We start from the raw sequence: 17812 nt of genomic DNA, 5'->3' as shown, positions 1-17812 counted from the left end.
TTAAGGATATCAGAGCAGTTGCTTTGTTCCTGAAGTCCACCACTGTGTAATTGGTCACAAGAGGATCCACGAAGCTGATCATATGGTGCTGGCAGATTCTCTGCTCTTGGGCAGAAACCTTGTTGGTGATGATATCTAGCCCTTCATAGACCTAAGGGAAAGAAAATTAATGTGAGAAAGTCATCTACCTTCATAAAATGCACATTTAATGGGTGGGAATGGTTATCTATTCCTCCTTCCAGATGAACAGCTGACTAACCCAAAGTACCAGGTCTACCCTGTATCTAAGAGCACAGTCATATCCACAAAGCCTAAGTCAATGAAAGAAGAAAACAGAGCATTAGTTATCTTATCAAATAGTAGTTGTTAGCTCAGACTTAAAGATAAAAAGGATATGTAAATTAGTGACCAAGTAAGAACTGATTCTGCAAGATTGAAAAAAAAAGGTTCTCCGCTCTTATAGCGGAGATTTACTGAGAGGCTGACAGGAACCCAAGAACATAATATAAATTGTAATGTGTCTCCATAGGACTTAAGTATCCCATTTTTGAACATAAGTTTAAAAGACACTAAAATTTTCAACCATTAAAAAAAAAAAGAAAAAAGAGATTCTCTGCTGGGTGTGGTGGCACACGCCTGTAAACCCAGCAACTTGGGAGGCTGAGGCAGTTGGAACATGAGTTCAAATCCAGCCTCAGCAACTTAGTGAGGCCCAAAGCAACTTAGTATGACACTATCTCAAAATAAAATATAAAAGAGCTGGGGATATGACTCAAATATTAAGCACCCCTGGATTCAATCCCTGGTACAAAAAAAGAAATAGGTTTTCTAAGCCTAAACTTTATACATTTAAAAATGAGTGGGTTGCCAGGCATACTGGCTCATGCCTATAATCCCCCTAGCTCAGGAAGCTGAGGCAGGAGAATCATCAAGTTCAAAGCTAGCCTCAGCAATTTAGCAAGGCCCTGAGCTAGGGATGTGGCTCAGGGGATAAGTGCCCCTGGGGGTTCAACCCTGGTACCAAAAGAAAAAGAAGGAGGGAAGAGAAGAAGAGGGAAGGGAAGGGAGAAAGAAGGAAGAGGGAAAGAAAGAAAACAGAATCGAGTAGGTTGTTTTATTTATTCTATTTACCACAAGCCTCCAGAAAGGTAACATTTTCATTGTTCATAATTCTAACTTCAGGATGTTCAGATATTTTTTGGATTTATTAAATGGCTCTAAAAAGTTTTTGGAATTTGGATAAGATTGGTTCCATTTTGTAGAGAAGTGGCCTATCTACAAATATACATAATAAAATATACATACACATATAGGGGCTAGAGTTGTAGCTCAGCAGTAGAGTGCTTGCCTAGCATGTGTAAGGCATTGGATTCAATTCTCAGCAACACATATAAATAAGTAAATAAAATAAAGTCTACCAACAACTAAAAAACATTTAAAACATATATATGTACATGTATATACTTTAAAGTCAGAACCCCTAAGACTACTGTACTCTTGTGGAAACATTGTGATCTATCCAAATTACTGCTTCAGGGGGTCAGCGCATACAGTCTAAATACTCAAAGGCAATATCCTGTCTGTAAGCTCTTGATCTGCCAATTCAACTAAAAAGTTCAAGTGTACTTTGTCTAAATGCAAGGTCTCTGATGGAGAACAGATCTGAAAATACTAGTTTGAAAACAGGAATGAATGCTTAGGGATTAAATGTTCTCTCTGTAATCACTGATTCTATGTGGAGCACTGAATGAACAAATAATAAGTTCCACAGAGCCCACAAAGATGTTAAAAGCATTTTTTATCTCACGTTTCCCTTTACTTACATGGGTGTCAAATAAGTATAGTACAGTGTTATGGTTAGGAGGAAGAACCCTGGCGCCAGGCTGCCTCAGATCAATTTCTAGCTCTGCCACTTACTAGTTATTTGTTCCTGGAGTACTCAGTTACTAACATCTTTGAACCTCAATCCCTCATCAGTAAAATGGAGATAATAATATCTATATCATAGGATTGCTGTGAGGATTAAATAAATTAATTCATGTAAAATGCACTTAGTTTTTGCCTGGTACACTGTAAGTACTATGAGAGGGTCATTATATTAACTACCTGTATTACTATCACTCACTCCATTACTACTATCACAATAATACCAGGAGAAAGGGAGATACTTTTAGTGTCATTATTTAACACTATGAAGCCTGTGCACTCTTAGTTACTAAGGTTACTTAACCAACCACGATATAAGCTATCTTCAAGGTAGTAAAACTGTGAAATAGTAAAATGGCACATAGAAAAACAAACAAAAGGTCTGGGGATGTGGCTCAAGTGGTAGCGCGCTCGCCTGGCATGAGTGCGGCCCGGTTCGATCCTCAGCACCACATACAAACAAAAAAGATGTTTTGTCTGCCGAAAACTTAAAAAATAAATATTAAAAAATTCTTAAAAAAAAAAGAAAAACAAACAAAAGGGCTGGGGTTATGGCTCAGTGGTAGAGCGCTCATCTGGCTCCTGGTTGGATCCTCAGCACGAAAGAAAGAAAAGAAAGAAAGAAAAGAAAGTAAAGAAAAGAAAAGAAAAGAAAAGAAAAGAAGGGAGGGGAGGGGAGGGGAGGGGAGGGGAGGGGAGGGAAGGGGAGGGAAGGGAAGGGGAGGGAAGGGAAGGAAAGGGAAGGGAAGGAAAGGAAAGGAAAGGAAAGGAAAGGAAAGGAAGAAAGAAAAGAAAGAAATGCAGAAAGGCATTGTGTGCAACTACATCTAAAAAAATAAATATTAAAAAAAAAGAAAGACAAACAAAAAAACAACCACTCCTAGAAGAAGTATCAGCTGACTTTTTCTCTCATTCAACCTATGCCTGATAATAGAACTACATTCTTACATGAGAGAACTGCATTCTTACATGTGATGGACTTAAATCATAGGGTATTGTTTTCTGCCTATTTGAACAAGAAAGATGTCCTTCTGTCACTATAAAGTGTTGTAGGGTGTATTACACACCAGTGTCTTCCACTGTGCAAATTAAAAAAAAAACAAAGGAGGAAAAAGTTAATAATTGTGTTCTCCCTCTCTCTTCTCCCACAGTCCTTGGCTCTGCTGTAGCTCAGACTTCCACATGATCCAATGTTAAAGAGCTTACACAGCAACAACTCGATTTTGCCAACAGAGGATTTCTAATGCTGGTAAGAATGTCACAGTTAAAAGGACTCTCATTTTTTACACTACGATTAATGTTAAGGAAACATATAGTTACAAATGTTCAATTACCCATCCCTCCAAAATGGTAAACTAACTATAAACATCTCTATAGCACATTCTACCAGAGACCCAAGATAACTAGCTAAACTATCATCTGCCACCTATTTTTTAAAGGCTCTTAAAATGGTGAGTCTAGCCAGGCATAGTGGAGCATGCCTTTCATCCCAGTGATATAAGAGGCTGAGGCAGGAGGATTACAAGTTCAAGGCCAGCCTAAGCAATTTAGCAAGACACTGTCTCAGCTAGATGTGGTGGTGCGCACCTGTAATCCCACCCTGTAATCAGGAGGCAGAAGGATTGCAAGTTCAAAGCCAGCCTCAACCTAGCAAGGCCCTGAGCAACTCAGCAAGACCCTGTCTCTAAAAAAAATATTAAAAGGGCAGAGGATGTGCTCAGTGGTTGAGTGCCCCTGGGTTCAATCCCCAGTTCCAAAAAAGAATTTTTAAAAAGACCCCATCTCAAAATAAATAACTAAAAATGCTGAGGATGTACCTCAGTGGTAAAGTACCCCTGGGTTAAATCCCCAGCAAAACCAAAAAAAGACACTGAGTTTAAACATACACACACATAGGAGTAATTCTAACAGAAGGCAATCCCAGAATTAGGCTTTTTTTGTTACTAATTGAAGTGGCCTGTTACACTGTTTAGAGTACATAGAAATGCCAACAAATAACAGGGGAAAAAAAGAGAGAGTACTAAGGATTTAAAGAAAGAAGAATACAAGCTCTTTTTTTTAATTTTTGATGAAACTTTATTTTTATTCCTTTATTTATATGTGGTGCTGAGAATTGAACCCAGTGCCTCACACATATAAGCTTTCTACCACCAAGCCACAACCCCAGCCCTTACTCTTAAAAGTTAAAAATTTTAAAACTGTAACTCATATAATAAAAAAAAAAAACTTTATTACTAAAGTAAATTGCCATCATTAAGTGATGTTTAACTCTTTGTTTCCTCAACACCAGATTAAAAGGGATAGGACATAAAGATATGCGTAATACTGACGAGATATCTGATGATGAAGAATTATTGTTGCCAGGCACAGTGATGAACACCTATAATACCAGCTACTTGGGAGGCCAAGGCAAAAGGATCACAAGTTCAAGGCCAGCCTCAGCAATTTGGCCAGACCCTTTCTCAAAGTAAGAAATTAACAGGGTTAAGGGGTATAACTCAGTGAGAGTGCTTGTCTAACATAAGCAACATAATTAAATTAAAAGGAGCTACATTAAAAGACGTAGCGCAGTAACTCCCAGTAAAATAGCATACAGGGGAAAAAAAGAAAAGAAAAAGAATTATTATTAATTTTTAGGTATAATATGGTCCTATGGTTATATATATCCTTAACTTTAAAGGACTCATGCATGTTGAGTGTAGAGCTCCCCAGAACTGCAAAATGTAAATAGAGTCCTTAACTTTTAGAGGTATATAGCATATTAAAGAATATATAAAGCCAAGCTCAGTGCGCATGCCTATGACACCAGCTATCATTCAGGGGCTGAGTCAGGAGAATCGCAATTTCAAGCAAGCCTACATAATTTAGCAAGATCCTGACTCAAAACAAAATTAAAAAGGCCGAGAATACAGCTCAGTGGTAGAGCACTTCTTTAACATGTTTGAAGCCTTGGGTCCAATCCCCAATACCACTTTTGAAAAAATGAGAATGTATAAAAATGAAAATACAGTCATGGGCTGGAGCAGTAGCTCAGTGGCAGAACACTTGCCTAGTACATGAGAGACATTGGGTTTGATCCTTAGCACTGCATAAAAATAAATAAATAAAATAAAAGCATGCTGTCCCTCTACAATAAAAAATAAAATAAAAATACAGTCACATACCACTTAAACTCTGAGAAATGTATTGTCAGGAGATTTCATCTTTGTGGAAACATCAGAGAATATACTTGCACAACTATGATGGCTACAGTGTCACTGGGCAATATAATCTTGTGTCATTACTGTCAAAAACCTAAACATAATTATGTGACTAGGGATGTGCACTGCAAGAATGGGGAGAGGAAAGTAACTAAAACTGAATAAGATTAGCCAAATGTTCCTAATTACTGAAGCTAGGTGATGGCTATGTAGAAGTTCAACCTAATATTTGCTCTATTTTTTTTATGTGTTGGGAAATTTTCACAACAAAAAGTTTCTTTAAAAAGTCTTGACCCAAGGTCTGGGGCTGTGGCTCAGTGGTAGAGCACTTGCCTCACATGTGTGAGGCACTGGGTTCGATCCTCAGCACCACATAAAAGTGAATAAATAAAAGATATTATGTCCATCTACAATTTTAAAAAAGTCTTGAGCCAGGTGTGATGGCACATGCCTGTAATCCCAGCAGCTAAGGAGGCTGAGGCAGGAGGATCACGAGTTCAAAGTTAGCCTCAACAACTTAGAAGCCCTAAGCAACTTGGTGAAGTCCTAAGCAAATTAGGGAAACCTTGTCTCAAAATAAAATAAAAAACCAGCTGGGGATGTGGCTCAGTAGTTAAGCACCTTTGGATTTAATCCCCAGTACACACCCCAGAAAAAAATCTTAGATGTATTAATCATGATGTCTATCTGATAAATTCAATGGGGTTGGGGGTATAGCTCAGTGGTAGAGTGCTTGTCTAAAATGAACAAAGCTTGGTTTAATCTCCAGCACCACAAGATATAAAAAGTGGGTGGGGGGAAAAAATAGAAATAACAAATGTTGACAAGAATGCAGAGGAATCAGAATCCTTGTATACTGATGCTGGGAATTTAAAATGGTGCAGCACTCAGAATGGGGTAGAAGCCTCCTGAGCTTCCAAGCTCTGGGCTAGCTCCCTATGGGCAGGCTCCAATGCTGGCTGGCTCTGCAGGTTGTAGCCGACGTCAATGCCCAGATGGCTTCTAGGCTGATCCTGCTGATCCTCCTGCTGTAGCTGCTGGCTGGAAATAAAGCCACCTCAAATCCAAACACCACTAGAACTCTAGGGATCCAGAGAGCATGCAAGAAGAAAGGAAAAAGTATTTTGAAGGAAGATATCAACACATCATGAAGTCTCCTATCTGGCTAACAACCATTTGACAACCAATTCAACAACCAAAGTAATAGCTAGTACCACTGATGAATCTACCACTTAGTCTTTCATTCAACCAACTACCCAGCTCCCACAGAACCTACTCGACCCACTACAGGGATTCTGCCCCAGGCCCAGCACACTCACTGATCTGATTTGGACAGTCATTAAGCAGAACCCATACTGAGGGAAGCTTTGATAAATTCTCCCTTAAACTCTACCATGCCTTCTCAGAGACGATAAAGGCTGAAAACAACACAGCCTTTTTCCCATTCAACATCATGAGCCTCCTTTCCCAGGTGCTCCTTGAGGCTGGGGAAAGCATCAAGAGAAGCCTGGAGAGTATCCTCTCCTACAAGTAGTTCACCTGGGTCCACCAGGCCCTGAAGGCCTTCATATCCAAAGGTATCACCTCAGCCTCTCAGTACTATAGCCCAGACCAGGACATAGGAGATACCTCTGTGAACACCTCTCAGGGTCTGTATGGCAGCAGCTGGAGATTCCTCAACAAGGAAAACAATGCCATCCCCCCTGGGTGGCTGAGAACACCAATCACAAGATCAGTCAGCTGCTGGCTTCGGGCCTACAGACACCAGCCTTGTCCTTCTCAATGCTGCCTACCTGAGAGCTAAGTAGAAGGAAAAACAAATAAACAAAAAAAGATCAAAAAGATAGAAGGAGTCCTTTCACTTAAAAACCTGTGATTAAAGTGCCCAGGAAGAGTAGCAAGAAGTATCCTGTGGTCCATTTCACTGAGTGAAATCAAAGGAGGCTCATGATGTTGAATGGGTTAGAAAGCAGCTCTCCCACAACCTGAGTTTTGTGATCCTGCTGCCCCAGAAGATGAAACACCACCTCCAAGAAAGAAAACAATCTCTCAGCCCCACTGTCTTCGAACTCATCATGAAGAAGCAGGAGTTAACTAAGTTCCTCCGACTTTCCTTAAGACCTTCATAAAAGTGAACAGCAGCTAGAACATGCTGTCATCATGAAGAAAACTACAATCCTTTGACTTGACTTATGATCTTGACCAGTGCAAGCTGACAGAGGACTGAGATCTTCAGATGTCTGTGCTGGAGCTGACAAAGACAGGTAGAGGCAGCTATGGTCATCTGTGCCCTACAACTGGCTGATCTTTGAGGTTCAACAGCCCTTCCTCTTCCTGCTGTAGGAATCAGCAATACAAGTTCCCTGTAGTTATGGAGCTGGTCCATGACCCCAGGGCTTAAGACCTGCAGGGGTCTAAGTTAAGGCAAGTCCTACCACCCAACCCTCAGCTCTCCCAGTTACAGCTCTGCTACTTTCTTCCTGGACTTGCCCCCATCCACTTTCTACCTCAAGTATCCTCTCATCCACCTAAAGCACTCCCACAGGGTCTAGCAAAGGGACCTGCACCCATCTGACCTTCCCCCTGGCTCTGTCATGTTCTCCAACCCCCCCACCCCCCACCTTTTTTTTTTTTTTTTTTTTGCAATTTTCTCTAGTTCAAATTCATCAGTCTACAAATAAAACCTAGGGGAGCAGGGCATGATGGCACATGCCTATAATCCCAGAGACTCATGACGCTGAGACCACAGGATTGCAATTGAGGCCAGCCTCAGCAACTTAGTGAGGTCCAAAACAACTTACTGAGACCCTGTGTAAAATAAACAATAATAAATAAAAAGGACCAGGCATGTAGCTCAGTAGTTAAGCACCCCTGCATTCAGTCTCTAGTACCAAAACAAAAAACAAAAAGCCTAGCAGACCACAAAAAATAAAATAGTGTAGTCACTATGAAAAATATGGCAGTTCCTCAAAACACAAAAAATAAAATTACCATGACACAGAATATGGTAATTCTTTTGGCATAAACCCAAAAGAACTGAAAGCAGGATGTTGAAAAGATATTTATACATCTCTCCCCCGCTGTCCTGCCCTTCATGAGGATTGAACCCAGGACTTGAGCTTGCTAGGGAAGCATTCTACCACAGAGCTACACTCCCCAACCCACACATCCATTTTTATAACAGCATATTCACAACAGCCAAAAGGTGGAAATAATCCAAGTATCATCAACAGATAAATGGACAAAGAAAGTGTGATATATATCCATATAATGGAATATTATTCAGCCTTAAAAAGGACAGGAAATTATGATGCATGCTACAACACAATTGAACCTCAAAGTCATTATTGCTATGTGAAATAAGCCAATCACGAAAAGACAGTTAATATGAGGTACCAAGAATATGGTTCCGGGCTGGGGATGTGGCTCAAGTGGTAGCACGCTCGCCTGGAATGCCTGAGGCCCGGGTTCGATCCTCAGCACCACATACAAACAAAGATGTTGTGCCCGCTGAAAACTAAAAAGTAAAGATTAAAAAATTCTGTCTCTCACTCTCTCTTTAAAAAAAAAAAAAAGAATATGGTTCCACTTATACGAAGTACATACGGTGGTCAAATTCATGGAGACAGAAAGTGATGGTTAGCTGGGCAAGGTGGTGCAGGCTGTAATCACAGCAGCTTGGGAAGCTGAGGCAGGTAGATCGTGAGTTCAAAGCCAGCCTCAGCAACGGCAAGGCTCTAAGCAACTCAGTGAGACCTGTTTCTAAATAAAACACAAAAAAGGGCTAGGGATGTGGCTCAGTAGTTCAGTGCCCCTGAGTTCAATCCCTGGTACCCTTCCCCACCACCACCACCAAAAAAAAGAAAGTGATGGTTAGTGGGGACTTGAGGGAGGGAGAAATGGAGATTATTGTTTAATAGATACAGAGTTTCAGTTTGGGAATATGAAAAAATACTGGAGATGGAAGGTAGTAATGGTCATACATAGATGTGAATGTACTTGATGGTTAAAATGGTAAAATTTAGTTTATGTATACATTTTTACCTTTTTGTGTGTGTGTGTGTGTGTGTGTATGTGTGATGGGAATTGAACCCTGGGCCTTACACGTGCTAAGCACACACACTACCACCAAGCTACACTATACCTCCAACCCTATGTATATTTGATCATAATAAAAAAGAGTTGGATGAGGGCTGGGGATATGGCTCAAGTGGTAACGTGCTCACCTGGCATGCGCGGGGCGCTGGGTTCAATCCTCAGCACCACATAAAAATAAAATAAAGATGTTGTGTCCACCAAAAAGTAAAAAAATAAATATTAAAAAATTCTCTCTCTCTCTCTCTCTCTCTCTCTCTTTAAAAAAAAAAGAGTTGGATCATAGCTTTTAGGCACAAGGCAAAACCTGTGCATATTAACTATAAAATAAAATTTTCAAAATTATTGGGAGCTGATAATGCTCTATTTCTTAAAGTGGGTGTTCTTACACAGGTATTTTCTCTTTTTGATAATTATTGCACTATAGTTATAAATTATGCATTTTAATATACATTATTTATCAACTCAAATCATACTGCATAGTTAAAAATCAAAACACAGAAATATGATACACATTTACATCAAAGATAAATATCTAAACAAAGCTAGAAACCAATTAATTTTGCAAATGTCACATTTGGTTCAGGTTTACATAATACTCATATTGTAAATATCATACTCATGCTTGAAATTTTATTACCTGCCTAGAATACTGTTCTATCCAGTCAGCCTAGTTTGCAGCTGAATGCCTCATATGTCCCCTTTTATACAACTTCAATCATAGTTTCAGTGTTCTGCCTGTGAAATAGCCAGGTGCTGGGAAAAGCTAAAATGATCTGTACTATTTTTCAAAGGTAGCATGCTACTGTTCCATATCCCCCTCTTCCAGAGGACATCTATGACTGTGTACACAGAAATGATTGTGAATAAACTGGGTGTGGTGGTGCACACCTATAATCCCAGTGACTAAGGAGGCTGAGGCAGAAGGATTGCATGTTCAAAGGAGGCCTTAAAAAAAAAAAAAAAAGGCAGCCTTAGCAATTGAGGGAGGCCTAAATAAATAAATAAAAGAAATTACTGTGAATAAATGCTTCACTCTGCACAATATATTTTGATAATATTAAGGGACCTCTGGTTTCTTTCTGAGGCCTGACAGCTGAACTATTCTGAAAAATTAGTGGTTTAACTCACCTAGCCAACTATCTAACACAGTTGACTTATCTCAGCAAACATTTACTAAGAGTCTATGATGTGCAAGGTACTCCTTAGGATGCAAGGCATGAGCCAGGTGCGGTGGTACACGCATGTAATCCCAGCAGCTCGGAAGGCTAAGACAGGAGGATCACAAGTTCGAAGCCAGCCTCAGCAACAGCGAGGTGCTAAGCAACTCAAAGACCCTATTTCTTTTTTTTTTTTTTAATTTTTATTTATTTTTTTTAGTCATATATGACAGTAGAATGCATTTTGATATATAATACATACATGGAATGTACATACATGAATCATATTGCAAAGACCCTATTCCTAAATAAAATACAAAATAGGGCTAGGGATGTGGCTTGGTGGTTGAGTACCCCCGAGTTCAATTTCCGGTCCCCCCCCAAAAAAAAGATGTAAGGCATGCAAAAAAGATTTAAAAAGAGCTCTTGTCTTCAAGGAATCCAAGCTGGCAAAAGACACAGATAACTGAAATAAAGGGAGGTGATATAAAAGTTTATAAGTGAGAGAGATCAAAGTTTGTGTAGTCTTCTCAAAATATCATAACCATTAAACATTTAATGTTCTAGGCATCAAACAGGGAAATAAACCCTGTGCTGAGAGTTTATTTCAAGACTAAAAAAACTGTGGGAAAAGAGCACAAGGCTGAAATAATGTTAACTCTCCAAATCAACAGAGCTCAAGCACCCAGAGGAGCTAATGAAGGCTAGAGAAACCTATAACAGAGACCAGGAAAACCAGCAGAATCTAGGAGTGGTGGCTCTCAACTGGAAGTGATTTTATCTACCAACACACATTTGGTAATGTATGGAAACATTTTTGGTTTGGGTCCCACAATTGTGGGAGTGGGAGTACTACCAGCATCTAATAGGTAAAGGTCAAGGATGCTGCTAAACATCCTACAATGTAACAACCCCCACCTCTTCAACAAAGAATTATGTGGGCCCAAAATGTCAATAGTCCTGAAACTGAGAAGTCCTGTCTAATGAAATTCCACTTGGAGAGACTCCCCATAATCTTTAGGTGTATAGCCAAAGACGTCACCTATTTAAAGCTCCAACCCTTTAAGGCTGCCATGCTATAAGATGGCCCTAATGAGTGTGCTAATCAGCAGTGTCTTGGACTCAGGGCAAAACTAGCAGTGATGCCTCAACAGCAGCTGTCCACAAGCAAGAAAAAAGACTGCCCTAACTGGGTTCCTTCACTCCAAGTTATTTTCCCATTTTTTACTTCATTTCCTCCCCATTCCAAATTAGATCCTAAAGTCCTTCAATCACTCTCTTATCTCTACAGATTACACCCCTTGAAAACCACATCCTTGGATGTATGGATCAATATAATCATCTACCTTCTCTGCTTGTTGCCCCCTATCATTCAATGGATATCTCACTCAATGAAATCAGTAATGAACCATGACTGCCAAATGTAACACTTGTCAACCAAGTTCTCAAAAACAAGTAATAGAAAAAAGATAACAACCTGATAACTTTGTCTTCATAAATCAATCTCCTGGGGCTTCAGTGGCACCATTCTCTGGAGGATTTCTTCTTATTTCACTAGACCTTCCTCAGTCTCTTCTACTGAAGCCAACCACTAATCTATTAGTAATGTCTGTCATGGCAACAATACTGAGAAATGGCAGTCTTTATGGCATCCACCTGCCATTTTTTATATAAACTTACTCTACAACCATTTTTGTGCTGATAACTAGGTTGTGGATGTGGATTTCAGGAGTTACCTCTTGTGATACCTAACCTGGACGTTGTCATAATCAATGAAAGCTGTATAGTATGACGAAGAAGTTAACAGTAAGGACTCTGGAGCTGGACTGCCCAGATTTAGGTCCTGGCTCCACCACTTAATAGCTATGTAACCTTTGGCAAGTTACTTAACTTCTCTGTGCCCAAATTGCAACAGTCAAGCTCACAATAGATATACCAGCAAATCGGGAGTTTAAAAGAAGTCTTTAAGGCTATAAAATTGAGATAATACACCAGGAAGTGGGAGGTTGAGAAGTTAGCTCAACCTTCCAAGATCATACAATCAGCTGAAATACCAATGACAGGATCCCTCATTTATATAGTGAGATAATCTTAACTCTGGCCTCAAAGTATTATTGTGATGATTAAATGTTTAATATATGCAAAGCATATGGAATAAGGCCTTCCCCTAGAGGCAGCCAATAATGTTATCTACTTAGCTAGCTATCATTATCATCTTCACCACCATGTCATATAATCATTACCTCAAACAGGCACCTGAAACCTAAAGTGAATTTATTATCTTCTCATCCATACTTAGATAAATCACCTAGATAACCAAATATTTTGAAGCATTCTTAGTATCTCTTCCTTCCCATGTTTTCCATCTATCTCCACTTCTGTCCACACTAGTTCCTAAAACCATGTATTATCTCAAAAGTCCACCACCATCACATTTTCCACTGGCATTACATCAACTAGAGTCTTCAAAATTTCTCAAATAGATTAGTCTATCAGTTTCCTTACTGATCTTCCTACCTTTAGGGTATAACCTCTCCAACTTATTATATCCAAACTGCATCTTTCTAAAATGAAAATTAGATCCCATCCAGCCCCAAATGCTTTAGCATCACTTGTCTTTTTTTTAACTAATTTTTTAGTTGTCAATTGACCTTTATTTTTTACTTATTTATATATGGTGCTAAAAATTAAACCCAGTGCCTCACACATGCTAAGCAAGCGCTCCACTACTGAGCTACAACCCCAGTCCCTAGCATCACTTCTTTTTGAAAGCTGTCCCTAAGATCTCTTCCCATCTTCTCCCTATCTTTGCTATATCCTCTGTTCCTACAGCACCCTGAAGTTTCTTTTTTGATGGAACTTTCTGTATATGACTTTACAAAAGTTCTATCTTCCCCACTAGACTACAAATTCTAAGGGAAGAAATTATACATGTACCTCTAGCCCCAGCATCTAGAACATCTAAGAAAAATATTCAATGACTACTCCATGTAGGAAGTATAGACTGCTAGGTTTTATCCTTTCACATCCTTATTGAAACTCAGATACATTAGGAAATCTACCCAAAGTCACACAGGTAGTTAGTGACAAACTGTGAATCCATGTCTTCTGACCTCACAGTGTTCTTTTCCCACCTTGTTGCTAGTTCCTGTTCCAAATGAATCAGCTTTATGACTTTGGGAAATCACTTTCTATCCTGGAACCTCAAGTTTTTCATATTCAACATTACTTCTAGTTCTAATAGTCCAAGCTTCAGGGGGAAAAAAATAAAAGTTTGGGCATAGATGGGTGAAAGGGAAAAAAATTCCTTTAAAGGAATTTAGTCAAATTCAATTAAAGAAATGTTGAAGAGTAGGGAAAAGGTTGATCTCCTAGCTAACTTTGCTTTCTTAAAAGAAAAACTTTTTTTAAAAAAAATTACAACTTTATTTAGTTAGAAAGAATGAATCAGCTGCAGGAACTTCATGGGCAATTATGCCTTTTAGTTTTGCTCAGCAAAAATTCAACTGCAAACCTGCTGAATAAACTTAACAGATTAAGATGCTCAGAAAGCAGGAGAACTTCTCTACCTGCGCTGCTAAGTTCGTGTGGTGAGAGGAATGGTTTGGAATGTATAGTGTAGATCATGGCTTTTAGTCTTCCTCTCAGTGTATCTCTTTAAGAGAAAAGAGGCTAGAATCATATAAGGTCATACTTTTCAAACTGAGAAGTGCATAATATACGTGATGCACTCTTCTAGACCACTTTACTAAGTGATGAAAAAAATTTTTGAGTCATTTTTACATCTAAACATAAAGAGATTAAGGCAGAGAATACAACATTGGCACATACTTTTAAGATAAAACATGGGACACTTTGCAATACCAAGCCTCCGCAGTGGCTGCTTAGAAATCTGCATGCAAAGACTAGAGAAGTATGGCTTTAAGGAAATTCAGAGGTCACCCATTCAATTCAGTCACTTGTCACTTTATACTTGAGAAGGCTGTGGTTCAGAGAGTGCCCTAGCCATATATAATTGGCCAGTAGTAAAGAACACACTCAATCCTGGATGCTCTGCCTATACCCCAAATTGTTTCTGCTGCCTCTTCCCAGAAGAATTTTTACCCCTCTTTGAGGCTGGTCTGTTTCTTTGCTTGAAGTAATGAATTCATACTAAAGTGAAACAAAATTTCAGAAATCAAAGAGAAAACAAGCTGAACCCTTTCCAGGTTCTCAAGAGCAATTATGAGAGAAGGTGAAAAATATATTCACAGACAATGCCACCATGACTGATACAGATACAGAAACAAAGGACTCAGTTTGAGAAAATAAAGCTCATAATAAAGTTGCCATTCTGTGGCCATCTTTAGGGCTTTAAAATGGGCCCATTTTTGATAATTTTGGTGATATGTTACCTTAAGATACCTATGATAAAGTATGTTATCTGACGTGCTTCATTATTTGCATGTGTATATCTAAGTTGAGAATGCAGTCTAGTATAAACGTACCACACTGTCTGGTTTCAAATTTTGGACCTACTACCCAGCTAAATAAATATCCAGGTTAAATATCTAGTTTGCTTTGCCTCAAGTTTCCTTATCTGTAAAATGGGGATAATAAGAGCATCTACACTGCTTATTAGTTATTATGAGGATCAGAGTTAATACATGTAAAATGTTTAGAGCAGTGCCAAGCAGATAAGCTTAATCCTTGACTCCTGGAAGTGAGACCTCTGGCTAAGTCGGGTTTGAAGAAAAGAACCATAAAATACAAAACTGGGTATGGTGGCAGTTACTTGGGACACTGTGCCAGAAGGATTGCAAGTTCAAAGCCAGTTGGTTCAACTTAGTGAGTTCCTTTTTCAAAATTAAAAATAAAAAGGGGGCTGGGGATGTGGCTCAAGCGGTAGCGCGCTTGCCTGGCATGCGTGCGGCCCGGGTTCAATCCTCAGCACCACATACAAAGATGTTGTGTCCGCCGATAACTAAAAAATAAATGTTAAAAAAATTCTCTCTCTCCCTCTCTCTCTCACTCTCTCTTTGCCAAAATAAAAATAAAAAAATAAAAAGGACTGGGAATGGAGCTCCAGCGGTAGAGTGCCCCTGGCTTCAATCACTAGTACTGGGGGAAAAAAAAAAAAACAGCTGAAAGACCCACAGTTCCTGATTTAATCCCATGAGTTTCTCCACCCTAACATATCCAAAGAGGAGACAAATCCCCTCCCCAAAAGTCAGTGATTTGTTCAAGTTTATTTATATAAACACACACACACACACACACACACACACACAGTGAGTTATATAACTCACACATATATAGTGAGTTAGTAGCAAAGTTGAGACTTAAACCCTGTTCTCCCAGTAAATAAAAGTGTCTACCAGCCAGGCACGATGGTGTACGCCTGTAATCCCAGTGGCTCAGGAGGCTAAAACTAGAGGATTGTAAATTCAAAGTCACCTCAGCAACAGCGAGGTGCTAAGTAACTCAGTGAGACCCTGTCTCTAAATAAAATACAAAATAGGGCTGGGGATGGGGCTCAGTGGTTGAGTGCCCTTGAGTTTTTTTGGTCCAGGTACCAAAAAAAATAAAGAGTCTACCAGGCTTAATGAAGACCTTAAAGACTAAATTTGGAGAGATACTGACATCTGAAGATAGACATTAATTAGCATTTAATGTTAATCAATAGATATTTAATGACTGCTGTAAGCCTATGTATCAGTATTTTTAATACTCTCTGGGTAATTCTAATGGGCAGCAAGGGTTCAGAACCACTGTTAGAAATACTGTGCTAGGCAGTGAGATGTAAATGAGACAACAGAAAAAAAGGGGTGGAGGTGTGCATGGAAGTGAGCACATGCAAGACAAGGAAACTGAGTAGCTAACAAAAGGAATACAGACCTAAACTTGGACAATGCAGGCCTCAAACTTATCTCCAAGTATGTGCAGAGCACTCCAAGAAAGAGCAACAGGCACAGAAGTCAAGGAAGACCTAAGTATATGTTCACTAACACTAGAGAAATCATGACTTCATTATTCAATCTGTAAATTCCAAAAGCTCAAAGGATTATAGATTTCAGACATGATTCTTTATAAAAGAATGGTAAACTGGGCACTGTGACACACACCTATAATCCCAGCTACTCCAGAGAGTGAGGCAAGTGGATGACAAGTTCAAGGCTAGCCTGGACAATTTAATGAAATCCTGTCTCAAAATAAAAAGGACTAGGAATATAGCTCAGCAGTACAGTGCCCTGGGTTCGATCCCCAGTATCATAAAAATCAATCAATCAACACTAAAACTAAAAAAGCATGCAAGGATATATAAATTTAAGCCAGGCACAGTGGTGGATGCCTATAATCTCAGCAGTTTGAGAGGTTGTGGCAGGATCACAAGTTCAAAGCCAGTAATTTAGAAAGACCCTTAGCAACTTAGTGAGACCCTGTCTCAAAATAAATATTTAAAAAGGAATGACGATGTGGCTCAAGGGTAAAACTTTCCAGGGTTCAATCCCTAGTACAGAAAAAAAAAAAAAAAAAAAAAGGAGAGAGAGAGAGAGAAAGAAAACTAATTGTTTACCAGAATGAAAAAGATGGGTAACATACAAAATTTTAAGAGTGAAGGGAACAAACTTTCTTGAAAGCAGTATGTCAATATGTATCAAAATGTAAAGACAAACAACCCAATTTAAAAACAGAGCAAAGGACCTGAATAGATATTTTTCCAAAGACACAATGGCCAACAAACACACCATCATTCATCATCATGGAAATAAAAATCAAAACCACAATTAGATACCACCTTCATACCCACTAGGCTGGCTATAATTAAAAAAAAAAAAAAAAAGTATTGGAGAAGATGTGGAGATACTGGTACCCTAATACACTACTGGTGGGAATGTAAAATGGGGTAGCCACTGTGGAAAACAGGCAGTTCCTCGAAATTAAACACAGAATTACATGATCCAGCAATTCCATTCCTAGGTAGATATCCAAAATAATCAAAGGAAATAAAACTGAAAATAAGTAATCAAACAAATTCAGACTTATGTATGCTCACAGAAGCCCTTTTTTGCTTGTTTTTTTGTTTTTTTTTTTTTTTTTTTTTGTGCTGGGGATTGAAACCAGGGCCTTGCATACTTGAGACAAGTACTCTGCCATTGAGCTACATCCCCATCCCAGCAGCACATTTACAACAGCTTAAAAGTGTTAATGTCCACCAAGAGATAAACCAATTGTGATCTACACATATATTATTCAACCATAAAAAGGAATAAAGTATTGACTATATACTACAACTAATGTAAGTGAAAGAAGTCAGATACAAAAGGTTACATGTTGTATGATCCTATTAATATGTAAACTCAGATTAGATTATAGAGAAAAAAGCAGATTGGTGGTTGCTGGGAATTGAGGGAAAACTGAAATGAGAATAACTGCTTAATGGGTATGGAA

The 17812-nt window shown here is 39.0% G+C and overlaps 1 protein-coding gene across 2 annotated transcripts in view; it reads right to left on the bottom strand.

Annotated features, from left to right (window-relative positions):
• TRIT1 (tRNA isopentenyltransferase 1) overlaps positions 1-17812 on the bottom strand; it is a gene marked incomplete at its 5' end in the record, with an annotated part of 49771 nt that overhangs the window by 19282 nt on the left and 12677 nt on the right. Inside the window, one exon of one of the 2 annotated variants that reach the window (XM_081307738.1) lies at positions 11-151. The exons of the other annotated variant lie outside the window; for it this stretch is intronic. Coding sequence (XP_081163864.1) covers positions 11-151 — 141 coding nt within the window. The remainder of the gene's footprint in view (positions 1-10; positions 152-17812) is intronic. 2 annotated transcript variants of the gene reach the window in all.

Source organism: Spermophilus citellus, assembly GCF_964194105.1.
Source record: "Spermophilus citellus genome assembly, chromosome: 9".
Taxonomy (NCBI): Eukaryota; Metazoa; Chordata; class Mammalia; order Rodentia; family Sciuridae; genus Spermophilus; species Spermophilus citellus.
This window is presented reverse-complemented; position numbering and strand designations above follow the sequence as displayed.